At 42.9% G+C, this 25753-nt stretch overlaps 1 protein-coding gene across 1 annotated transcript in view; it reads right to left on the bottom strand.

The window, feature by feature from the left end:
- The window catches only part of LOC309534718 (vitellogenin-2-like), a gene marked incomplete at its 5' end in the record, with an annotated part of 28399 nt that extends 3135 nt beyond the window's left edge, over positions 1–25264 (bottom strand). Inside the window, 26 exons of the mRNA XM_082227025.1 lie at positions 262–448; positions 718–853; positions 2714–2852; positions 3123–3265; positions 4037–4249; positions 4861–5069; positions 5916–6144; positions 6540–6672; positions 7262–7447; positions 8068–8161; positions 8758–8929; positions 9022–9141; positions 10780–10881; positions 12093–12214; positions 13470–13567; positions 15574–15791; positions 16633–16851; positions 17207–17332; positions 18624–18789; positions 19141–19298; positions 19404–19554; positions 20743–20891; positions 21011–21172; positions 22850–23101; positions 24702–24853; positions 25171–25264. Of these exons, the coding sequence (XP_082083151.1) occupies positions 262–448; positions 718–853; positions 2714–2852; positions 3123–3265; positions 4037–4249; positions 4861–5069; positions 5916–6144; positions 6540–6672; positions 7262–7447; positions 8068–8161; positions 8758–8929; positions 9022–9141; positions 10780–10881; positions 12093–12214; positions 13470–13567; positions 15574–15791; positions 16633–16851; positions 17207–17332; positions 18624–18789; positions 19141–19298; positions 19404–19554; positions 20743–20891; positions 21011–21172; positions 22850–23101; positions 24702–24853; positions 25171–25264 (4130 nt within the window). The remainder of the gene's footprint in view (positions 1–261; positions 449–717; positions 854–2713; positions 2853–3122; positions 3266–4036; positions 4250–4860; positions 5070–5915; positions 6145–6539; positions 6673–7261; positions 7448–8067; positions 8162–8757; positions 8930–9021; positions 9142–10779; positions 10882–12092; positions 12215–13469; positions 13568–15573; positions 15792–16632; positions 16852–17206; positions 17333–18623; positions 18790–19140; positions 19299–19403; positions 19555–20742; positions 20892–21010; positions 21173–22849; positions 23102–24701; positions 24854–25170) is intronic.
- Between the last annotated feature and the right edge of the window lie 489 nt (positions 25265–25753).

Genomic DNA, 25753 nt, shown 5'->3' with positions numbered 1-25753 from the left:
AAAATCCTGGACATTGCCAGGATTTTGATCCCTAAATTGGTGTCCGGGCGGAATTTGTTATGTCCATTCTAAATGTCCAGGGGGTCGTAAGTGGGTCTTCTTGCCTATTTTCTTATAAGTAGACGGGGAAAAAATTTCTGGTGGTTTTGCAAAAAAGCTAAACAACCTTTCCCCCTAAAATAAATAAATAGGTCAACAATTTTTTGTCCAGATTTTCACTTTCTGAAATATGGCAACCCTAACTTATAATGCTTTACTTACAGATTGACAAAGTCGATACGGGCCATTATCAGATCAGTTGACTGTTCTGCTTTCATTGCCCTCACCAGGAATTTCAGTTCCAGGCTACAGTCATGGACGAAGACATGGTAGCAGTTTGCAGGCATTATATAGCGAAAGCTAACATTGTTGAAAGTTGTGATAGTATCTTGTGATACTGAACAACGACCTAAAAAGCAAACGCTATCAGTAAGCATCTTCAAATGGTTAGAAATAATATTCTGATAAGAGATATTCTTCTGGCATATTTTATTACTGAGTTTTCAACCCAGAAAGTGATTCAGTAACTGGCATGGAGTTTGGAAGGTGTGCTGAGGACCAAATGAGATCTCTCAACCACCTGATAAGATGCTTCCAGGATTTGTGGTTTGTAGCCCTGGTGTAAACCAACTTTTGCTGGAACCAGGAGAGCAAAACAACGCTGGCTAACCCACTAACCTTTCAGATTTTCCACAAATGAGGATAGCAGATTAGAGATGAAACTCCCGGCGTGGGACTGCTTTGCTAAATCTTCTGCATGTTGGGCTACAGGGAGTGGAAGTGGTAGCCAGATGTTTGTGTCATAAAGTGTGACCTAAAAAAAAGGTAAGATGTATACATAATATCAGTGCTATTTTTCGAGAAAAGGATGTGCCGGAACTCACCACCAACACCTCTCTTGTTGTCTTTTAATGGCAATGGCGCCCACCTGAGAGGTGCCGCAACAGAGTTCCAGTGAGTTCTGGCTGAAAGAAAGGCCCTGCATAATATTTCTATTGCAAGGGGAAGCAACACAGGTGGTAGAAATGGTTAGAAAGTCATACTGGAAATATGTTAAGTAAAACAATTGCACTCAGTTAATGGGCAGTGTCTGTTCCAGGTTTGAGAGACCTCTGGGCTAACTGCTCTCTGAAAGGTCCTCTCCTCTGCTGGTGCTTCATGGTGGCTCTGTCTGGTGACAGGGGTCGGCAGCAGCACTCTGAGCAGTTGGATCTAGCCACCATTTAAATTTCCCAGAATGCCACAACACTCCAGGGCATGGTAAGAAATTTAAATAGCAGCTAGACCCAGCTGCCTGGTGGTGGCTAAAGTGCCCATCTGGAAATGGGTTTTGTTTCTTAAGGGCTCCAAGGCAGATGTCCATGGTGAGTTGTGTCAGTGTGTTGGGTCCTCAGCAGCTGCCCAACAACACCAGACACTAAGACCAGGTGCAGCAATGGCGAATGTTTCACCTGCTAAATTCCCACATTCTATATATATATTGGGACACAGGTGGCACTGTGGGTTAAACCACAGAGCCTAGGACTTGCCGATCAGAAGGTCGGCAGTTTGAATCCCCGTGACGGGGTGAGCTCCCATTGCTTGGTCCCTGCTCCTGCCAACCTAGCAGTTCAAAAGCATGTCATGTGCAAGTAGATAAATAGGTATCACTCCGGCGGGAAGGTAAACGGCGTTTCTGTGCGCTGCTCTGGTTCGCCAGAAGTGGCTTAGTCATGCTGGCCACATGACCCAGAAGCTGTCTGCGGACAAACGCTGGCTCCGTTGGCCTACAGAGCGAGATGAGCGTGCAACCCCAGAGTCGGTCACGACTGGACCTAATGGTCAGGGTCCCCTTTACCTTTATATATATATATATCTGTTAGAGAACTAGGGCTGAACAAAAATGACATTTGGGTGGTGAAAGATGATACTTTTCATCCTGCCTGGAGGTGTCAGAGATTGAAATTGGGGCCTTCTGAATGCAAAGCAGATGCTCTACCATTGAGACACTGGCTAATGAAAGTCACCTCCTGCTTGGTTTTGGCTCAGCCCTAGTGCCAAGCATATAGCCCAATCCTAGGCATGCTGACTCAGAAGTATGTCTTATTCGGTTCAAGGGGACTTTCTCCCAAGTAAGCGAGTATAGGATTTTAGCCTTCATCTGTATTTGCTTTCCTCTTTTCATTTGCTTAGTTCTTGACAAAGCCTTACACGCTCTTTGGAAAATGGAACAGATTAACGGAAAATAAACACATTTGCTTCATTTGCACAGTCTTATCGCATTAGTTCCTTCTTTCCTATGGTACAATATGAGCGGTTGGCACATGCAGCCTTCTTTCCATCTGCAGATTTGTGGAGGAATTTATCTTGAGAGCAGCATGATTCCATGACTCCCTCTGTGGGAAGCTTGGTTTTATTTGCTGATCTGTCATTTATTAATTGGAGCAATATAAATGACTATTTAAACAATTGTTTTAGGGTGGTAGGATTCAGAACGGCAAAGATTTGCCAGGAACAACCATACAAAAGCCACCCCTCACCTCCTGCCCTAGCCATTGTGAGCTCACAGGGTTCCGGATGGCATGGCAGTTCCACGACAGATCTTCACTCCCCGCCCCCCATCCCCACACATACACTTTGGATTGCTGCGTTAAGATTATTAAGGAATGTGAAAACCCCAAAGCAAATAATTTACATTATGTAGCTTCAGAACAAGAGCACAGCTTCTCGGAGATGTGAGAGCCACGACTACAGAAGTCTGCTGTGAAGGATTCTTCTGTTCTCTTTGGGACAATCCAAGCCTACAGGCCATATCAGGAACAAATGTGGATAGCCTAAAGGGAAAAGGAGTGAAAGGATTAAATCCACATTTGGTGGAATGCCTTAAAATTCTGTCCGTTTCAGACTAGAAACAACCTTGTGCATCTTCACTGGAAGGAGAAGAGGAAGAGTACTAATGTTTTTAATCTAACTCATTTTTTTGGGGCAAGAAACACTCACATAATGGCATTCCTTGCTGGTAGTTTTCTGCAGATATAGCTCAGCTCGATTTCCACATATAGATTTAAACATATATTTGAAGTTCTGAATTACTTAATTCTCACCCACTTGCAGCAGCTTCTAGTCTTGGAGGAACTCTGAGCCAGTCCACCTTGATTTGCATAGCTGGATAACCAGCAAACCATCCATATTCAACCTTCGTTGCAATATTGTAGTCTCGACAATCCCAGCCCCATTTTAGATAACCCTGAGAAGAAATAGGTAGTGGATTTTATGCCTCTGATATAAAAATTAAAGTAGCTACATTGCTGCAGTTACTACACTGATTTTTCATACCACTGCACTCTTCTGTTTCCTTAACCATTACTGGGAAATACAGTTCTAGGTTACAGTCTTTAAAAAAAAAAAGCATGTTAACCAAATACCATAGTGGCCTCTGAAAGTCAAGTAGCACTTTCCATCCATTGCAGCCCAAGGTCACAACTGGGATGGCATTTCTGCCACCATTTGCAATGAATCCTTTCAGGCAGAACTTCCAAACATCTGCCTGAAATAAAAGCGACCAGCAAAATGGAAACCCAAGAAAAAGTGTTAAGAAGCAGGCCACAACTGAAATAAACTTCTTTCTTGCTTTGACTCCTTTATACTTGTGGCAGCCCTGTTTAGGGAACTTTTTAATGTTTGATCTTTTATTGATTTATTATTATTATTATTATTATTATTATTATTATTATTATGCTGCTGGGAGCCGCCCAGAGTGGCTGGGAAAACCCAGCCAGATGGGTGGGGTATAAATGATAAATTATTATTATTACTACTACTACTACTACTATACCCCGTGGCCCTGACTTTGCCACCACCTCTCCCCAGCCCTGTCCACATAAGCAGCAGATACACTGGTGCCAGGAGTAAGGTGGTTCTGCAGCTCTGCCCCACTACTACTGATAAATATTGTAATTGTTGCTGAATGACTTGGTTGGGGAAATACAGTATTTTTGGTCATATGGTTGTTTCTTACCTCAGCCTTCTGAGGATCAAGAATGGAAATACCAGCACAGAGCTTGGGTCTTTTGGATTCTTTTAAGTCTGACACAAAGACTTGTACTGTAGGCCTAGAAGTGTGTAACTCATTGTGGAGCTCAAGGTGAAATATGGTGACCTTCTTCTCATTCTGGATAGCACGGAGATCAGCAACCAGCACCGATGATTTATTGTGTCTCAAGAATTTGGGCTAAAGTAAGAAGTAAATGGGGGGGGGGGGCTTACTTCAGAAACATTACCACAAACATTATTTCACAGTTCAAGCAAAACTGAACAACACACTGGAATTTAAATACATCTTCCTGGTATAATATGCTGTTTTACAAAACATTTCCAGTGAAATTCTATTGTGTGAGATCAGATATTTAATGAGGTTATATCATTTAAAAGGTCCTAATTTTATGTGCACAAGGGCTGAAAAAAACAAAGCAGTATTAAATAGTAGGCTGGATGTTAGTTAATAAGCCAAAAACATTTCGAAATAGGTTCATAATCTATGAAAGCTTTAGTACACTAACTAGTAAGTGTATTTGATAATGCAGCGATTTTAACTTCCACATATATGAACTATATAGCCTAACTACATCTGAGCAGACTACAGAGTAGGTGCTGAAAAAGTTTCCCCATTCATTGTGATAGCCCATTTTCACATGCAAATTATGAATATGGATGAGTGGCCCAGCACTTAGTTATAAGACTGGGGGCTTTCCCTCTGAGAGTCTCACCCACCCACCTCTTTTCCATTCATTCCCTCTCTCCTCCACACGCCTTGGTTTCATTTTCATTTCAAGCCATACAAACCAGTTCGGTTCCTTTGCTCTTCTTGGTTTTAGCGTCGTCTTTCTTCCCTTTAGTCTTCCACTTCTTTCTCTTAGCCTTTTGGTCTTCATAAGAAGAGGATTCATTATCTACATTGTCTTCATCTTCATCGGTGTGCCTCAGGTGGATTGTGTTTGAATGCGATTTAGAGTCTGCTTGAACCTCCAGCTGTATTTTGGTTCTAGCCGCTTCTGTCGAAAAAACCCGTGCATGAGTTAGAACAATAACTACTGAAAGGTAGACAACCATCAGTTGTGGGGAGCATCAGGGAGGGTGTCAAGCATTGACATTACTGGCCCACAACTGTGCAGGCTGCTGGGGGGTGGGGACGACTGCTGCCCTCCAGAGCTTCCAGGCCTCACTTCTCCTCATAACATGCAGCTGCTGCTTGTTCCTCCCTCCAGACATGCAAAGAATGACCAGAGTCAAGAGATTCTCCCCTTCTTCTGAATAACTGCACTGGGCCCAGAGAAGGAGGGCAAGCAAATGGATAGCAGTGATGGAGATGGGTCCATTCGTGGAGGGAAGGACCAATGGAGAGCATCTTGCCCAAGGGCTCTTCAAAGTTGACACTAGTGAGCATTGTGGGTGTAGATTACTGTTAATGAACCCATTGACCTAACGCATGGAAACTGCAATGAAACCTTTCTCCAGACCTAAACACATTTGCCTGGAAATATTTCCCATTGATTCATAGGGTGCACACTGCCCAAACAGATCAAAGCTGGTGGGGCTTCTTGTTCACTTTTAAGATGACAGATAATTCCTCAGCACTTTATTCTTCAATGATAAGGAGAAACTGCATTTATGAAAGTAGTTTTCTGATCAAATGTTTGATGCTCTCCTTTTTGCAAAGAATTGACTGCCATGGGGTGATGAGATGGGGCTTATGCAGAGTATGGAGGGAGACCCCCAAGAAAGGCAAAGTATTATTGTATAGGAATTGTTTACAATTCAGTATAAGGGTTGAGAACCACAAAATTAGTGTGCGTATTCAAGTTTGATTAGTAATGATAAATTTCTAATAGAAACTGTACCTGGTTTCACAGCTAGTCTGACTTCGCATTGCCCAAAATACTTGTGTAGGTATGCATCTTTGAAGAACGCAGTGCTGCACTCTTTCATGGTAAGACATGTTTGATATCCTAAGCTAGATAGTTTGATATATGAGCTGGGTGAACACATTGCGTTTCTTTGACTGTGGTGAAACTCTTCTTTCAAGCCATAAATGAATGCCCGTGATGCAATATCAAAGACACTTCTTTGCTGCATTAAAAAGAGCAACAACCGATAAAATATTGGACAGGGGGAAAAGTAGTAAATAAATTCTGAGGCAATTCCCCCCCTCCCTTATATGAAACTGTATTTACTTCACCAGATTAGTTAAAGCTTAATGCCTGGATATGCATAGATAGGTAAACTGGGTGCCCCAACGCATTTCCACAAAGTAGATTCATTGAAGTTTTATTATATAGATAGGCTACAATTGTGAATTACTGAAACGGTATATATTTACTTCACAATATTTCAGTGGATAAACAAATATTTTTATTCTTTCATTGAGCATATTGGATAAGTATGGAAATTTATAAATAAACTGGAATCAGCAGCAGGACCTGGATCAACTGCTGTGTGTATATTTACAATGTACTGTCCATTACCCCTTTGGTCCTAACTTTTGATGATTCAAAGCATTGTTCTAGAACATCAAATCCAATCAGGTCTGGCGGAACCGGGGTCATCAAAGATGAATTTGGTTCATCCGCATTCCTTGACACAGCATAAAATTTAGTCCTGAAAGCACAGGTGTAAAACACTCAATATGTAAGTGGAATAAACCAAATATACATAATATAAGGTCGCTGTAATTTTCAGTCCAGTCATTCTCATGTTTGTCATGACTTGAATGAATGACAGAGGTGATACTGAGAACAACTGAGACACAAATGAGGCGTGTGATTCAGGAATCTGCGGGTGGAGAGAGTTGGCCAACCTTTCCAAAGCACACTCCAGACATCGCTGTGTCGCACATCCTTTGTTGCTCTTGGAATTCCACTGTAGTGAGAATTGCATTTTGATCTGTAGTAGCCACTTTAGTGTCTATTGAGGCTGACCCTGAAGTCCTTACTTAGGCAAAATTCTCATCTACTTTATTGCCTTGGTAAGGACTGCAAGATCAGGGCCACCAAATACCGGTAATAGAAATTGCCTGTAAAGGTAAATAGATGTTTAGAAAACACCAAGAACATGACAAATTAAAAAGAAAAAGCAACCCTGTATACTTCCAGAAGTATTACTGCATTAAGAAGCCAACATATATTTATAATTTTTGCAACAGCACAATTCACTGCTATTTGCCACAATTAAGTTATAGCTACTATACCTCACAGCCAATAATTCTGTCTGCGTCTGGACTGGGGTCATTTCAAACTTAAATATTTCCTCTTTCATGTCTATCTTGGCATCAAATTTAACCGGCATGTTTGCATGGAATTTAGCGTGGAATTCAAGACCAGATTGGAAATGTGGTGTGTTGATTGCCATCACTCCTACCAGATGCGTTGATACGCTGAAAAAAGATGGAAATACCAACTTAGATAATAATGTAAACTATTCCCTCACACTCACTGTACACACATTTAGAATCTCATTTAATATGCAACATACAGAATGAGAATCTGTCAGTAAATATAACCACAAGGGACTATTAGTGATTCAAACATAGGAGCCGTGTCAATATTTTTGTTAGATCATGCAGATTTTGAATTTTAGTGGTAGGGGACTTTCTTTCTTGGTGGAGTGGACTTGTATAGTTACAAATAAACTCAGATATTAAATAATTTTTAAAAAGTCTTTTGTCACCTTTCCTTTGAATGGAAGCCAAACCTGGTTAAGCACTGCCTCTGTAATTTGTCACAGACTGAGGTAATGGAAGCACAAAGCAATATTCTTCTTTGATAAAGGTATAGTGCTGTCCGCTACACCTGCAATCTGACATTCCCAGGTGCCAGGTGGCCCCACTTGAAAAACTTGCAATAGTGTGACTCATATCTCCCATCTTTGGAACAGAAGACAAAAGGCCAAGGCACTACCAAACCCCTGTTTGGACTATGTAAACAATTCCTTCCTAATTTCACCATTCATCAGAAAATTAAGCAATCCGAATTTCATATCAGCAATCATGCCTACCTTGAGTTAACGTCAGCACTAAGAAGCAGGCTGGCTTTAAGCAACTGTTCTGCTCCAGAGTCATTAGTCAATGAAGGAAATATCTTCCCATCGACTGCAGGAAGTAAAAAAAGAGCGATTAAATGTCAAAAGCATGAAGTGAAAAAGGAACTTAATACATGGATTTACTGTTATCAGCTAGCATATTTTCATTTTCACAAATGTATAAGCAATTCACTAAGTTCTAGGGATGGGTGAATCTGTCAATATTGGTTTCTCTGACGTTTCTAATTTTCCAGCAGCTCACTATGTTTCTGCATCAGTTTGCATGAGTGTGTGTGTGTGTGTGATCACAAAATGTTGTTGGCATTTTAATGCATATTTTCCCAGGAACTGCATTTCTGCAAGCAATTTCCCATATACATACAGTATTTTGCTAACATAAGATTTTGCATGTTATTTTCATGAATATGTTCATTTTTAGGCACACTTTCCTCTAATATGCACATCTGTGTACACATTTTCTGGATGGGGAACTACACTGCAAAATCAGGAAAAGTGCGATATTTTGAAGGATAGCTGTTTTCCCCTTCACATACTGTTTCTGAGAGTGAAAATTAGATAGGTTTGTGCAAGCTGAACTGAATCTCTCCACCATCCCCAGTGATCACTAACAAAGCTAAGGTGGTATGGGGCTGTGCCAGTGCTCACCTTTTGCTGAAACATCTGCCACGCTGGCACTATATAAGCCAAGTTCCAGTGGGAGGCCTACACAGGTAGGTACAATGTGTCGAAGTTCTCCTGCCAGTATGGGCTGGGTCCATCTGCCTGTTATGCCATTTTGGAACAGGGGGGTCAGCATCTCTGCTGGTTGGGTCACAAGCTAAGCAAAATTAAAGATGCAAGTGTGTTCAATCAGCAATTGGAGATAGAGAGTATTTCCACACCCTTCCAGACTGACAAAAGTTGACGTACCTTCACAGCCTTTTCAATGAGCTCTTTGTCAACCAGAACAAAGGCAATATCATGACTAAATAATTTCAGAGAGCTGAACAACTGAGGCTTTTCTGAAGAGAGTTCCTTCCATCCCTTTAGCTGGCAAGAGAGAAATGATTGGGGTTTTTTTGAGGTTGCTTATAGTCATGTCGCGTTTCACATAGTGTCAGTTTCCCTTTAATTATTGCAGAAATTATATAGTTGCTAATTGAAACATATCCATTTGGTTTTCTTTGGACAAGGGGTGGACAACTCAAGCCTAGGGGCCTCTGGACATCTCTATATCTGGTCTCTGGGACTCTCTCCAGGCCATTACCCTTCTTTGAGCCATACCCCTCACTGCCCCTTCTCCACACCCTCCATTATTTATTTTGCCTGGCAGGAATTTATCATTGACCTATAATACCTTTTGCGTGCCTAGATGCAACAATGTATTTATAGACACCTCCAACTTTGGGGTGACTGAACCAAACCACTCTGTGAAGCACCTGTCCCCCTCCATTAAACAGCTTGCCTAGCCACCTGCCACCCATGCTGCTCGCACATCTCCATGTCTGCTATCACACCAAAGTTGGTATAGTCTCTAATAGATGGTCGCAGGAATCGCAGCGTGACGACACCCTTGCATTTTATTTATATAGGAGATCTACAGATTGCATGTGCATGCACATGATTGTCATTGATTGATTGACAATCAAACAATTGATTGATTGTTAAGGCGTACTGTCAACCCACCATGGGAAAGTCTGAAAATGTGTTGTTTGCAACTCCTATAAAATGGGAGACTTGAATTGTACTCTTCACAGGGGGTATCGTTAAATAATGGTGGGATTCACTCCCAGAAGCGGCTTTACAAGAGGATTAGACGAATCACAGAGAGAAAAGTTATCCACAGCTACTAGTCATGATGACTATGTTCTGTTTTCACTGGCTGAGGCAGTATGCCTCTATATATACCATTTGCTGGGGAGAATGCTGTGAGGAGCATGCTTTTGTACTCAGGTCCTGCTCACAAGTTTGCCATAGGCATTTGGTTGGCCACTGTGATAACAGAATGCAGGACTTGGTGGAACTTTGGGCTGACCCAGCAGTGCTCTTTTTGTGTTCCTATGCTAGCTAGACACCTATTATTTGCTACAAATGTTCTCTGAAACTTCTTGAAACAAACAACTGAAAAGGATGATAAATGCGACATTTCGGCAACAAATGGTGAGAACCCGGGATAGCGGAGATCAAGCCAAGATACACATGGTATGCAGTGTTTGGCTCTGGGAATAAGCTTTGGACTTCTCTTAGGAGGGTTCAGGCTAGATGGGGGATTGTTGTCCTTTCAGCTACTTATCAGGTTTGGTCGGAGGAAGAGTGGTTTGCGGCAACATCCAGAAACATATATATTCATGCATGCAAAATGCAGCGGCTACTAGCCTCAATGGCTATGTTCTATGGCCACTGCCAAAGGCAGTATGGTTCTGACTATCAGTTGCTTGGGAATTGCAAGTGGACAGGATGTTGTTGTGCTCAGGTCCAGTTTACAGGTTCCCCACTGGCATCTGGATGACAAGTGTGACAACAGGATGCTGGAATGGACGGACCAGTGGCTAGATCCATCAGGGCAGTAGTAACCCCCTTCAGTGGGGATGAAGTTAGGCTAAAAAAGCAAATGAAGTGGCAGGCCACACTTCCAATTAAAAATGTACTGCGATTCAAAGTAACAACAACAAAAAGGCACACACATACCAGTTTCCCAAGCGCCCTAATTTTTTTGTACGTTGAAGACTCAGAAAATGGAATATCTTGTGTTTTGAAGATATCGGCGAGGCCTTCCAGGTCGAAACGAACCTATGTAAAACAAATAAGCTTTATATGCGCAAAAATATGAAGTGCAGATTCTCTGAAGAAAAGAAAATGAGGAAAGGTTGTTTAGTTAATCTTTGTAAAGAAAAGGCCCGGAGGAAACTAAACAGAACAGAGAAGATATTTGAGGAATTCCATTGACAGTACGATTTCATCTCAGGTAACTTCTTTTCAATACCTTCTCTACACTGAAGCATTGAAACACAAACTGAAATGACTATTTGGAATAAGAGGAAGTCCAGATAGGAAGAAACCAGTGGTGTTGGAACCTTCAAACAAGGGGTGGAGGAAAAATTCAATCCAGTTCATATTTAAAGCTGAATCTATCAAATTTGCACTTTTCAAAACAAATGAGAACTGAAACATAGCTATCTTTGGAAATTCATTCAGATCTGAATTTTGCAGTGCAGTTTTCCAACCTAACAATGCTTACAGAAATGCACGTTAGCGGAAAGTATGAATAAAAATTGAGATATCAGTGAACATAATACAAAAATGCATTGTATTAGGGGAAATTGTTCCAAAAATGTGTACACTGCATACAAAAAGCTGTTTGTTAGGAGAAATTCACACTAAAATGCTGGTGAATTTCCATGAGGTTTTTTTTTTCCAAAAAAACAACAACAATAATCTGCAAATTGCTGCTAAATGTGGAAAACTGAATATAAGATTTTTAAAAATCAGATACTGAGAGAACTGGAATCGATAAATCCTTCCCTCCCTACTTCACACACAGTATTTTTCTTGGCAGTGTTCCTTTGTTTATGATAAACTACCATTCTTGCCCCTGGCAAGCAACATGGCAGGTTGCTAGGGACAGGAGGAATATTAGCATGCAATGGAAACAAAGCATATTTGGCCCTCAGCATTATAGCTTAGATCGCTCCTGATGTAGCTGGACTACCATCACATCTGTACCATACATTTAAAGTACTCTTACAGCACTTCGGCAGTCATGGCTCCCCTCCCCCTATCCCGGGAACTGTAGTTTGTTAAGGGTGCTGAGTGCGGATGGAAAATCCCTTGGAGAGCTCCAATTCCCAGCACCATTGATAAAACCGAGGCCTTAATTTTAAGCTTCATGCCATCAAATAGTAATAATAATGTTGGATCTAATGAAAAAGCTAACATTTTCCTCTAAAACCGTAGCTTTAGAAGAAGGAATTACATATCATTTTCCATTGATATGTACTTACCTCTGCAATATCCATTGCTGAAGTGGCGTAGTAGCCTCTCATCTTTGCAAGGACTGATGGAAACAGTGTCTTCGGACTATTCATTAGGTAGACTCTTCCAATTGCACCAGCTCTGTAATTTCCTATGATAGGAATTTAAAAAATAAATAAAAACTGTTTGCTGCTCGTTGTAGGATTTGTTCCACACAGACAATTAGATGTGATTCGATATACAGTGGTACCTCGGGTTAAGTACTTAATTTGTTCCGGAGGTCCGTTCTTAACCTGAAACTGTTCTTAACCTGAAGCATCACTTTAGCTAATGGTCAAAATAAAAAAATTCCTTCCTGTAGCACCTTAAAGACCAACTAAGTTAGTTCTTGGTATAAGCTTTCGTGTGCATGCACACTTCTTCAGGTATCTGAAGAAGTGTGCATGCATACGAAAGCTTATACCAAGAACTAACTTAGTTGGTCTTTAAGGTGCTACAGGAAGGAATTTTTTTATTTTGACTATGGCAGACCAACACGGCTACCCATCTGTAACTTTAGCTAATGGGTTGACCAGATAGGTTGGCCAGGGACCGTGACGCAGCCGTGTCCCTCAGTGATGCGGGAGGCTAGGCCACCACCACCCCCGCTGACATGGCCTGCCTGCATCCCCCCTCCCCCAGAATGGGGAGCGGCTTTATGGAAGGGTTTTATAGGTAAAGATAAGGAGTTTGTGCTGGATTTGACAATGGGAAGGAAACCTGTTTGAGGAACGTGGTGTGAAGTCAAAAGATCCCTCACCACTTCAACATCTAAAGTCCGTGACATTGACATGGGAACTTGGTACATGAGTCTCCCTTCATCATAAGTTCCTTGTTTAATATATTACCAAAGCACAGCATGGGATGATGCAGCCATAATCTTTTGAAATATAAAGATGGAGCTTCGTACAGCAGCAACATCTTGCAGGACAAGTAAGGTAAAGGTAAAGGTACCCCTGCCCGAACGGGCCAGTCTTGACAGACTGTGGGGTTTGTGCGCCCATCTCACATCTATTGGCCGGGGGCCAGCGCTGTCCGGGGACACTTCCGGGTCACGTGGCCAGCGTGACATCGCTGCTCTGGCGAGCCAGAGCCGCACACGGAACGCCGTTTACCTTCCCGCTGGTAAGCGGTACCTATTTATCTACTTGCCCCCGGGGGTGCTTTCGAACTGCTAGGTGGGCAGGCGCTGGGACCGAGCAGCGGGAGCGCACCCCGCCGCGGGGATTCGAACCGCCGACCTTTCGATCGGCAAGCCCTAGGCGTTGAGGCTTTAGCCCACAGCGCCACCCGCGTCCCTCACTGCAGGACAAGTAATCCAGCTTAAAAAGAAAAAAGGAAATCAAGCAGCCGAACCAGTTACTTACGGTAGAAGCCATCGATGTGGATGACGCTGCTGTAGCGAATGCTCAGCTTCTCTAGTCTGGGAGAGAGCAGCACAATGGCAACTCTGCAAGCTGCAGACCTAAGGGACAGCAGTGGAACAATATCATAATCCTATTTAAGCAGTGCTTTTTTTCTTAAAAAATGTTTAGGGGTACTCTCATTTTCCTACTCATATTGAAATACTGCCCTTCAATGAGGCCAAACTTAGATTCACGAAATGTTTAGGGGTATGCGTACCCCTGCGCGCCCCCCCCCCGAAAAAAGCACTCTATTTAAGGCACTGCAATAGACTTAGCAACTTTCGGGAAGATGTTTACTTATAATGAAGAGGAGAATCAAAACCTTCCATGTTACTGTTTTTTGGTTGTTTTTAAAGACCCTAGTGGAGTTTAAAGGTTCTCCCAGTCACATGGGGCCTGCTCAGGGGCGGAGCTTGGTCACATGCTGGCTTGTGCAAGGCCACATGACGCCCTCCCCCCCAGACCTTGTGGCGCTGGCCTAAGCCAGGCTTTGGGAAGAACGTGTGAGGTTCTGGCAGGGTCCTAGAGCACTCTCACTTCTTTCCCAAAGCCCAGTAAGTGCTTGCCCATCTTTGGGAAGGAGGAAGGAGGGCTCTAGGGCCCTGTCTGAGCCCTCATGCCTCCTTCCCAAAGCTGGGCAAGTGCTCACCAGACTTTGAGAAAGACTCTCCTCCCTGAAAGAGAGGGGAGTGGTTGTGGTCGGGAGCCCGAACACCGCCCAGCAGGGGGCATGGCCCCCTGCCTCCAGCTCACCTGGCTGGCGCTCATGCCCCCCCCGGTGGCCACCCAACCAGGTGCCGCAGAGGGGGCGTGTTCAGCAGCCTTTTGCTGCAGTGCCAGCCTCTCCCTGGCCTCATTCCTCGTCGTCGCCCCGTCGTGAGTCATCTCGTCCGTCTGCCCAGCAGTGACGACCACGTGGGTCTAACTTTGTATAGGACCTTTAGCAGAGAAGTTTTGCCTTACCTTTTCTATTTTCTGCTGCTTTTCCCTTTACGATCGTTTTATTTGTGAGGGATAGGGGCTGACAAGAAGGCTTAGGCGTCCTAAGCACCCTGTTGTTCTTTAACTTATTTCAACACAGAGCACAACTCAAGCCAACATGCAAATGACCAGCCTATCCTCACATTACCCCCCATCTCTGCCTTAGATTTTCGAAACTTTCCCGTAGCTTCCCGCTCCCGGCTGCACCGCTGCTACACCCTGCGTTTTGAAGCAGCCCGACATTTTGAGTGCCACTGTGTGGGCGGGCGGAGTGTGTGTGTTAATTTACCCACTCTGTGTGTCCCCTTACACATCCTACTTTCCTTATACTTAATTTGAACCTAAATTTTAGATTGGGTGTTTCTCCCTGCCTCCCCATCCGGCGTCTGTTCTAACTATTTTGGATTCCTTAACGCTCCTCCGACAAAAAATCGGACACTCTGCGTGTGTGTCTATTCAGCATCGCTGTGCTGCTTGGGGGAGGAATCTGGGAACTTCCTGTGTGTCTGCGGGTGTTCTCGTCATAGCTGCGCTGTTGAGGGAGAATTTGGGTGCAAATTTTTTATTTTATTTATTGTTTAGCGGGTTGCCTTTACTTAATTGGGGTGTCTGAGCGATTGCAGAAGCCTCTCTTAAAAGCTGCTTCCCCCAACACTCAAATGGGAATTTGAGAAGGTGCCTTTCTTGGCTCTGCGTCCGGTGCAACCCTCTGGCCTGCTTTTTGGTGAGTGGATGCTGTGCAGGTGGGAAATCAATTCAGGATCCAACCTCATAGGTTGGGTTGACTGTGTCGGTTAAGGATGTAGAACCTTATTTCTGTTGAAGGCCTCTTTCCCTTAGGGTGTAACATTTGGGGGGCTGCATGCTGGTGGTGGGACCAGAGTAAAAAAAAGGGAATGACCACCAATCGTCTCTCTCCTACCCTATTTCTCTCTCTCTTTCTGAAAGACCCTTCCCTTCCAAACAGCCACAGGTGAGAACCAATTGCTTGCACAGGACTTTTGTAACCAGGCCAAAGGAGCTCCAGTAACTCTTGATGCTGTCCTGGTTTACTAGGCTCCCTTGTAGTTCTCCATCTACTTACAGGTCGTAGAGCTGTGGAATCCTGCCCGTGGCCAAGACCTTCATGTGCGAATAGGCAAAGCTGGCAACCTGCAGATTTCTCTCCCTTTGCACGACATTGGCCAAAGCTGTCACTAGAGGGACAGCCGGTTTGGTTTCAAAGAAAACAACACAGGCCACCATCCGGACTTTAGAAGGAAGAGAGTTGTTTGCAAAGATCTGAAAGAGAATTTCCCGCACCTGGAGAGAAAAAGGACAATGCCACAAGTTAAACGATAATTTATGTACTGGTAAAGGAAGCTGCCTTATGACTAGAAATGGGCAAATTTGTCAATTTCACGTTTTTCCAATCTCCACAATTTCCACATCATGTTGTGAAAATCCACCAGCATTTTAGTGCAAATTTCTCTTAATATGCATGTTTGCCTAATATACAAGTTTTGCAGAGCAATTTTCCCTAAAAGAATGCATTTTTGCATGTGATTTTCATGAATTTATGCATTTCTATGCACACTTTATCCCCAGAATAATCATTTTTGAACACATGACTTGGCTAGAGAACTGCTTTGCAAATGTTGGAGAATATCCACACATATATACAGTGGTGTTTTTTCCTGGGGGGACGCAGGGGGACGCATACCCCTAAACATTTTGTGAATCTTTGTACTTTTGTCCATTTATTGTATTTATTTTTCCTGATTTGAACTATAAAATAGTGTTTTTCTTGAGTCAAAATGAGAGTACCCCTAAACATTTAACTGCACAAGCAGTTAAATGCCTTTTTGCAAGGCACTGCGCTTCCTGCTTGCCGCCATGTTACCTTTCTGTGAGAGGGGGTAGGCAAGGGTCTCTCAGAAGGCCACGTAACCATCCCAGTGAACGCCTCTCATGTGCCCTTGGGAGGATCCTTTGCTAAGCAAATACACTTTTAGCAAAATAATTTGCACTGCACGGCATCCATTTGCTGATAACCCAGGTTCAGTGCCCTACATTAATGTGCATGCTTCCTGGCCCCTATCTTAGATTACACCTGACATTTGCTCAGGGTCCCATTTATTTGGTTAAGAATGACTTTGCTTACTTCTGGGGCTTGCTTCCTTGCTATTTTCCTCAAGGCTAGTACTGCCTCGGTCTGGACATTCTCTGGCAAAGCATGAGCCGTAGATGAAAACCCTGGCAAGAACTTCTTGATGTAATTAATGCTGGCTGGTTCTCCTGCGTTGCCCATGGCCTTCAAGGCCAGCACCATGTCTTCCTCGTGTCCTTCGCTGACTGCACCAGCTGCAAGATCATGGAGAGGCTGGAAACAGAACAAGGGTCTCGTGTTATTTGTTCAGTTGCTGATCTTTCCTAGGAAGCTCAGGGGTGATGTTTGCCTGTGTGGAATGCACAGGAACTTTAGAACAGCAAAACAACTAGCAGTTCATCCACACAAAACTCACAACTTGAATCCCTTTTAGAAAAAAAAAATATTTTTAAACACATTTTCTCTCAGAATGCACATGTGCATTTGTAGATGAGAGCTGCTTTGGGACATTTAGGATGTGCGAAAGTCAGGGAATAACTGAGTCCCAATCAAATTCCCACAACCCAAGGCGCCAATCTGCAGGCAGGTTTTTGCACACTTTTAAGAAATGTGAACACTGCTTTGTTACCTGAAGAATTTCAGCAGGACAGGGGCGGAGGTCAGTGCAGTGCCTGTTTACCATGGCGCCATATCCTAAGTCAACGACGATGCGAAGCGCTGAGGATTTCTGAACTCCAGGCGAGGTAATCAGATCCTGCAGAAGCCAAAACAAAGTCAATGTAATGTGGATATTTGCTAGAACCATTGGTTTGTTTGAAATATATCTGACCCACTTTTCCCAGAGCTCAAGGAGGGTTACAAAAATTATTACATTAATAATTCCGGTACAGAGAACTACAGCTTGAAACCAAAAATAATGACCCACTATAAAGATTTTTCAGCCCTTCCTACAATTTTCTCAGACCCCCAAATCACCTGAAGCACCACCTCCTTCCCTACAGATGCCCTGCTCTAAGTAGTTCTACAGCCCTCAGTAGCTTAGATAGTGGTGACCTGGGAGAGGACATTTTCTGTGGCAGCTCCTAAGTTTTGAAATTCTCTCTCCATAGAGGTGCAACCAGCAAATGTTTTTGGCAAATGCTGAAGACACACCTCCTTTACCCTGGCCATTGACACCTGAGATGTGTGTTTTCAGAACCACCTTATTTCTTCTGATTGCTTTTTTTGTAATTGTAAGCTTTTAAAATAATTTTTAATTTAGTTTTTTTAATTGTTGTAACTTTGACTGAAGGATGAAGGACAGGTAATGATGATGATAAAACCAATCATCTTGCTATCTATAAGCCTTACTACACAGACGGGCCTTGTGCAATAGTTTAAATCTCAACTTCTGGTCCCATTACATATTTATACCTGAGAATGTCAAAAGCACACCCTATTCTGACACGCAACGAAAACATATATTGCTTTGACGCTGTCCGTTTCAGCACCATATTACTTCTTCTACTTGCCCTCACTGATTTGCTCTTGTTTCCCTATGCAACCTGAAGCAAGATCACATGGGGTGTAATAACCAATGACATCACACTGCTATGATGGACCCCATAAACAAAATCATCTGGGTCATTGCCACTACCAATTGTATCAAATGGTAGTGTCAGCAGATAAGGACAGCAAGTGCAAAAAACAAGCTAGAAAATGATACTGTGAAGAAACACTAGTCATATGGGAACAAAAGGATTACACACAGCATTGAAACAATGTCATTATTTTCGGTAATTTGTATAGGGCTGCTGATCATATTAATTCTGAGGTAAATCTCATTATCTGAGGCTCAAGATTATTCAAACGCTTTAACCACCTCGAAAAAGTGGAGAGATAACAAACTGATTAAAACTGATTGCATATCATTTATTCAAAAGAAAAAGAAGCTTTGTACTCTTGTGATCTTTTTCACTGAAGGCAGAAATAAAACTAAGACTAAAATGCTGCTCTGAAGCTTCCTACTGCTTAGGGAAGTAGGTAAAATTAAACAGTATACTTACTGCTGCTGCTTTTAAGGTAAGGCTACTGGTTTTTGTTAAATGGAAGGCCAAAGTAAGAGTGAGAGCAGATTCCAAGGAATTCAGAGACTCTTCTTGAATTCTTTGCTTCAGGAACGTAAACGTATTGGTGGTTCCTGCTACAGCAACTGCACTCAAGAGCCAGCGCCTGTAAAGCAAGGTGAGAGATCATCATCTTCTGTTTCCCCTGACTGGTAGGACCAGCATAATTACCTGGCATCCTTGGACAACTTCCAGTGCCCCAGCGGAGCCCACCTTTGATGTCTGTCTTGGTCCCCTCTTTTTTCAGCACCCTGCTGACTAGTAAGCCACCATTTCAGTTGCTTAAAATTGCAGAGAGCACCCATGATGACCTCCAACCACCCATTCGAGTCAAGTAAGAATTGCCAGTGCACAGAGGAAGGGGCCCACTAGAGGGCACTACATTGAGGCCCCACTCACACCTACAGCTGGCCATGCCAACTAAAAACATGGGTTGCACATTAACAGCATCAAATACCTGTATAGCTGTCTATCTGCAAATTGTTTCCAGAGAGATTCAAGATCTTCAGAGGTGGCTGCTCGGGAAAGTTCAATAAGTTCTAAGAACTTGGCTGGCATTTCTGGATGGAGTTGTAGCTGGCTCTCCTGAATTAGCCACTCCAGCATTTTCACCATCTATAAGGTAAACAGAGGGCGAAAGGAACTGGTTATATTCCCTTCTTGACTATTTAGAATCATTTTCTAGGCCTTCCGTTCATTTTCTGTTGCGAAACGTCTCACCCGTGGCTCAGGGTTATCGGTCTTTATTAGGTGCAGAGCCATCTGGGGAAGGTCTTCTGGAAACTGATAATGAATATTTCCGTAGTTTTGCAGCAAGTTCCCTGGCATTTTGTCTTGGTTGGTTGTCGTTTCGATCAAAGTCAAGTTTTGTCTGGATGGGGTAAGAAATAAATTCATGTATTAACGCTGAGAAGAAGGATTAAGGTTGAAGTCTATAGATTCTGACAGAAAGGAAATGCATTTGCTTTGACTGAGAGAAGCCCATGTTCAGCATCACCATGGTGCCCAGTCTGAGGGCTCAAAGCATTGGTCAGTTTAGGATTCTACAACCTGTACATGCAGCTCAATGGTAGATCTCATGCTTCACATGAAGAAAGTCCTGGGTTCAGACTCTTGTTTCAAACCCTATAAGAGCTGCTTCAAGGCAGCATTCTTCATCCAGCATTGCATCAAACACTGATTATATATATTACTGCCCTTCATCAAAAGATCTCAGGACAGTTCACAGACTAAAATACAAGGTAAAACACAAGTAAATAATTTAACCAAAACAGCAAAACAATAGCAGATAGGTAGCCGTGTTGGTCTGCCATAGTCAAAATAAAAAAATTCCTTCTAGTAGCACCTTAAAGACCAACTAAGTTAAGGTATCTGAAGAAGTGTGCATGCACACGAAAGCTCATACCAAGAACTAACTTAGTTGGTCTTTAAGGTGCTACTAGAAGGAATTTTTTTATTTTGAGCAAAACAATAGCCCCTCTTTTCCACAAACACAATTAAAAGGATATAAATATTACTCAGCCCAAGACCTGGTTGAAGAGGAATGTTTTTGCCTGGCACCTAAAAATATATAATGATGGTGAGCAGGCCACAAATGGGGAGCCACTGCAGAAAAGGCCCATTCTCATGCTATCACCCTCCAGACCTCACATGGAGGAGCCACACACAGAAAGGAATGATAAACTCAGAGTCTGGGACAGTTTATACGGAGATAGGCTGTCCTTGACCTTGAGAGTTCTCTCACTTCAAGAGAAAATCAGCTAACCACTTGGAGAGCTGCCATATCTTTAATGTTGTCGTCACTTGTTGACCACAGAATGAAGTGATATTTTCATGTGATGCTGCAGCCATCACAGATCAAACACTCCAAACACTTGCATCTCCCCTGACATCACCTTAGACACAACGCTTTTGAAGGGTTTCCCATTCTCAGCTACCAGTCAGCAAGCACAGCCTAATCATGTGCCAATAGAGTGGTGTGCATGCATGTGCAAACCAATCCACAATTCTGGTGACATGCTTGTCCCTTGCTCTGATTATACCACCGTGTCAGACATACCTTGCGTCCATAACAGCAGTACTACCAACTTCATTGAATGGGGAGATAGTATACACCTGCCGGGAGTCAACGTGTGTGATCAGGGCTCCGGTATCCATGTATTTTAGTCGGTAGTTGAAGGCCACAGCCCCTCTTGTGTTTGTGATGTTCTAAGAAGGACAAATAAACTGCTTATATCAAATTCTTTTAAAATTAATTTGGTTTATACTATTTGAAGCAACCTTCGTTGTGAATATTTACATCAATGGCTGCTGTTAAGGCTCCTTACCAAAGGACATGTAGGACAAGGCCGGACATAGGCCATTCCAATGTTCTTCACAACTTTGTTTGTGCAGTTGCTGAGGTCTTTGGTTCGGGAAATGGTGCTTACATTATTGGCCTTGTCCTCCTGGACAATGTACTTGGTGAGGCAAGTTCCTCCAACTCCATCCTGCAAAGAGTAATGGACAACAATGAAATCACAAAATCTTAGGTCCTAGGAACATCAGAAAGTCTCGTGCACCATAGCAATGCAGTGCCCTACATAACTGTCTCCCTCACTTCCTATTAACCCACATAATTCAGGTTACAGTTTGTTAAAAGGAGAAAACAGGAATGAACAAGGCACACTAAGCTCATCAGAGTGAAGTGAGTGAAGTCATATGTTTTCAGGATGGGAATAGGTAAGCATGGGCAATGCAGGGCAATAGATATTTAGATAGGCTGAGTGGGAAGGAATTTATTTCATTTTTGATGTTCTTCTTCAACCATGGTTCTCTTGAGGTACCAGAGATGGGTGCAACTTGGGGAAAGTGATATTGTTCCCAATCTGGAGAAAGTTATCATTTGAAATCAATTTATCTTCAATGAGATCATTGTGGACAAAGCGTAATTCAAGTGAGAAACCTATGTTGAATTCTCCCCCATCCCCATATGTAGCTCACTAGGAAGGTTTTGTTTTCATCTTCAAGGTCTGAAAGTTCATCGGTCAATGTGAAAGCCACTCATCATATGTGATCACTACATATATGTTTATCTCACTGCTTCTATATAGCTGGAAACCTGAGGTGTATTGTGGCTTCTTGATCAATATTTGCATGTGATGCAATAATCTCACATCACAAGCTACACAGATGTTTTGCACTACTCAGACAATGAAGTTCTTTAATTTAGAAAACGTTTGGAGTAGCACATTACTTTTGGCACTCTCTGATTTAGTTGGCATGACAGATTGTAATAGGGATGGTTAAGGACATTTTGGACTACAACTCCCATCATCCCTGATCACTGGCCATGCTGGTTGCAGCTAACGGCAGTTCTCCAAAACATCTGAATTATACCAGATAAAGGAAGGCTGGCCTAGGAAGTTTGGCAGGATGTCCTTTACATCTCTTCCAACCCTATAGTTCTGCATGCTGATTCATATTCATCACTAGATCATTACAGTATCACATTTAATGTATGAATAAAGGTAAAGGTAAAGGTACCCCTGCCCGTTCGGGCCAATCTTGCCAGACTCTAGGGTTGTGCGCTCATCTCACTCTAAAGGCCGGGAGCCAGCGCTGTCCGCAGACACTTCCGGGTCACGTGGCCAGCGTGACAAGCTGCATCTGGTGAGCCAGCGCAGCACACGGAACGCCGTTTACCTTCCCACTGGTAAGCGATCCCTATTTATCTACTTGCACCCGGAGGTGCTTTCAAACTGCTAGGTTGGCCGGCGCTGGGACCGAACGACAGGAGCGCACCCCGCCGCGGGGATTCGAACCACCGACCATGCGATCGGCAAGTCCTAGGCGCTGAGGTTTTACCCACAGCGCCACCCGCGTCCCATTAATGTATGAATAAGCCACGATAAATCAAACACGACAGAAAGAGCTTTTGCAGCACCACTCATAATTTCGGACACAATGCTCATAATGGAGTTAGCTCACTTCTGTTCAGATGCAAGTCATTAATTGCTAAGTAATCAAGTGATTAGAAAGCAATTAAGTGGTTCACAGGAACAAGCCCTGGGGGACACTTTCAGAAAGTTCCCATGTAAAAACAACAACACATGATTCTAATACTCTAATGTTTGTTCTTAAAACGAGTCATTTTAGAATCTGAAAAGACCAAGAAAATGCCATACCTCCTGTAGCTCGTACACACTCTCCATCTCATTTACAGATATCTGCAGCAAGTTCAGGATGCCCCTTATTATATTTATGCACTCGATTGAGACATTTTTAAGGGCATAAATATTTCCAATGCAACCTCTTCTATATTCAAACTTAAATGGTTCAGGAAAACATAGATCCAGCTTCTGAGTGAGAGTGGGTGTTTTGAAGGTTGGATCTCTGGGCCATCTTCCATTGTATTCTTCCACTTGTGGAGAAAGGACCTAAGAGCAAAAGCACCAGAGGAGTGAAGATTTGAACCAAATTAAAATATTTACATGCAAGCAACAGAAGAGTCATATAAGGAGGAGAGAAAGATTTACCTAAATTTGAATGTGGCACCAAAACTGAGAACATGTATCTCCCTAGTGGGCCCTTACTCCCAAGTAACTATGGAAAACATGCCTGAGTAACCTTATTTCTTCCTTCTAGCTGGGACCAGAATAGTATGCTGAGTAGGGTTCATCATGACCTCAGCGCTGTTCCTTGTGTTATGACACAATGCTGGAAATTGTATGCTGGCAAACACTTCATTGTGCTCTGGTACAAGAGTCCTCCATTTTGGTTAACCTTGCAACTTATTCTCTTCTGCTGCCTTTCATACACCCTCCCCCTTATCTGTTTCTGGTTGCTCATTCCACCCCCTCTCTTAATGGAGGCTTACCCTCACAAGCTCTGTTCAATTTTACAAGGCCTATCAGAATGACAAACAGCTCCTACATTTCTAAAGCATTTGATGAGGTTACTGTCATGTCCACTCCCCCCCCCCTTTATCAGTTACCCAGACGTACAACTCACCTGTCCACCCCAGTATAAAAAATTGTGTTAAGCTACCAAACTTCTGTATTTGTGTTCAAGTTTGCCCATCTAATTCTTTAGGAGTTGCAGGCATTGGTAGGCTGGTCCACATCTTCTTCACTAGCTTAGTAGAAATCTCCTAGAAGATCCCACGTAGCTACACTGATGCTTATGTCTTTCTGAGCTATTCTGAATAAACGGACCTCACTAGTCTAGCCATGTTTTGTTTCTGTGCGAGTCGTAATAAGCCATTCTCCTTCAGTTCCTTCACGGATGAAAATGTATTGATAACATCTGTATATTTTGGCTGAAAGAGTTAACCCAAAAGTATTGGGTGATATCTAATGTTAGCCATCTTCAGAGTGGAACCACTGAAATCAATAGCCTTAAGTGTTGATATCACCTTACATACCAAAACGCATAACAAAAGCATCAATGGCATTTTTGTTCTAAAGAAAAGAGCTTTGGGTGGGGATCCTTCAACCTATTTCCGCCTGCCTCTCATGAGATTCTAGACACTTGCTTCCATGCTTAAGCTGCCCACCCCTTCTCCACTTAAAATGGTCCCCTATAAAACCAATACTTTGGTCACCTCATAAGAAGAGAAGACTCCCTGGAAAAGACCCTGATGTTGGAAAAGATTGAGGGCACAAGGAGAAAGGGACGACAGAGGACAAGATGGTTGGACAGTGTTGTTGAAGCTACCAGCATGAGTTTGACCAAACTGCAGGAGGCAGTGGAAGACAGGAGTGCCTGGCGTGCTCTGGTCCATGGGGTCACGAAGAGTTGGACACGACTAAACTACAACATCAAACCAGCTATCTAAAAAACCAGTCTCTCCTGTATTGGTTTCTACAGCCACAGCAGGCTCTGTAACTCTACGATGGTTTTACTTCACCCCTGAAAGCACACTCCCTGAGACAGATGGATGCCAGCCAACCAAAGCCACACGATTCCAGGTGAAGAAAGAAAGAGCTTGGCAGGTATGTTTAGTCACTAAAATTAAAAATTGTTATCATAATCTACCTTAAGAATGTGGTCTTCCTGGGACACTCTGCTGATCTTTACTTGGCAAGACAGTTTTAAGACAGATTTTTCTAAATCCCCATCTTCCAATCCAATCTGAATGAGTCCGGTATAGTTGTAAAGGTAGGATTTGAGATTGCTAAAACCAGGTTCTGTTAAAAAGGAGGGGGGAGATAATTCTGAGTACCTATAGCACCCTACACAAATAAGAACACAACAGTAACATTAATATCTGTGGTGCTTGGGAATTGAGCACATTCCCAAGGTACTATAAATTATACAAAATAAACTATGCAAAATATGTGAATGAATTATAATATTTCTAGTATATGTCAGGATGCTGAATTCAGCTTGAAACCAACAGGTTGTCTCTCAAAAGCACTGTTACACAAATCCACAGGGAACCTCTCTACGCTTTAGCCAATAACTACCAAAAAGATAGCATGTTAACAATGAGAGCTTGACTTACCGATATCATTTTTCTGGCTCCCTGTGTGGGGAAGAAATACATTTGTAAGTGGAAAGAATTGTAATTTAATATGATAGATAGATAATCTATGATAGATAGATGATAGAAAGAGATTTCACTTGGGATAGGGTGAGGTGCGACTTCCAATTCCACCTTGCCCCCCCCCCAGAGATCCCCATCCCTACCTAGTGGCAGAGGGAGTAGGGAGCTTACCCACAAGAGTGATGAGCAGCACAAAAACGACCCCCCTCATGTTCAAGGCGAATGAAAATGTCAGGGAACAACACCAGCTTTTATACACAAAGAATGATTAACAGGCATCTGGGGCTGGGGGAGGAGTTATTGAGTTATCAACTTGGTTACTCAAGTTGCTCAAACATTCTGTTGGCAACCATATTGGCTTTTTTTGCTTTATAAAGAGAACGAAAAATATTGATGCGCCCCCTCAAACTATTCACTGCTGCGATGCAAGCGCAGGGTGGAGGAGGGCAGGAAACAGTGGCAACTCCAACAAAATTGTGAAGTGCTGCTGCTCGTGATCTGAGCCAGCCGGCAAGCTATGGTTACTTTGGGCATACTAAAG

Source organism: Podarcis vaucheri, assembly GCF_965113315.1.
Source record: "Podarcis vaucheri genome assembly, chromosome: 6".
Lineage (NCBI taxonomy): Eukaryota > Metazoa > Chordata > Lepidosauria > Squamata > Lacertidae > Podarcis > Podarcis vaucheri.
This window is presented reverse-complemented; position numbering and strand designations above follow the sequence as displayed.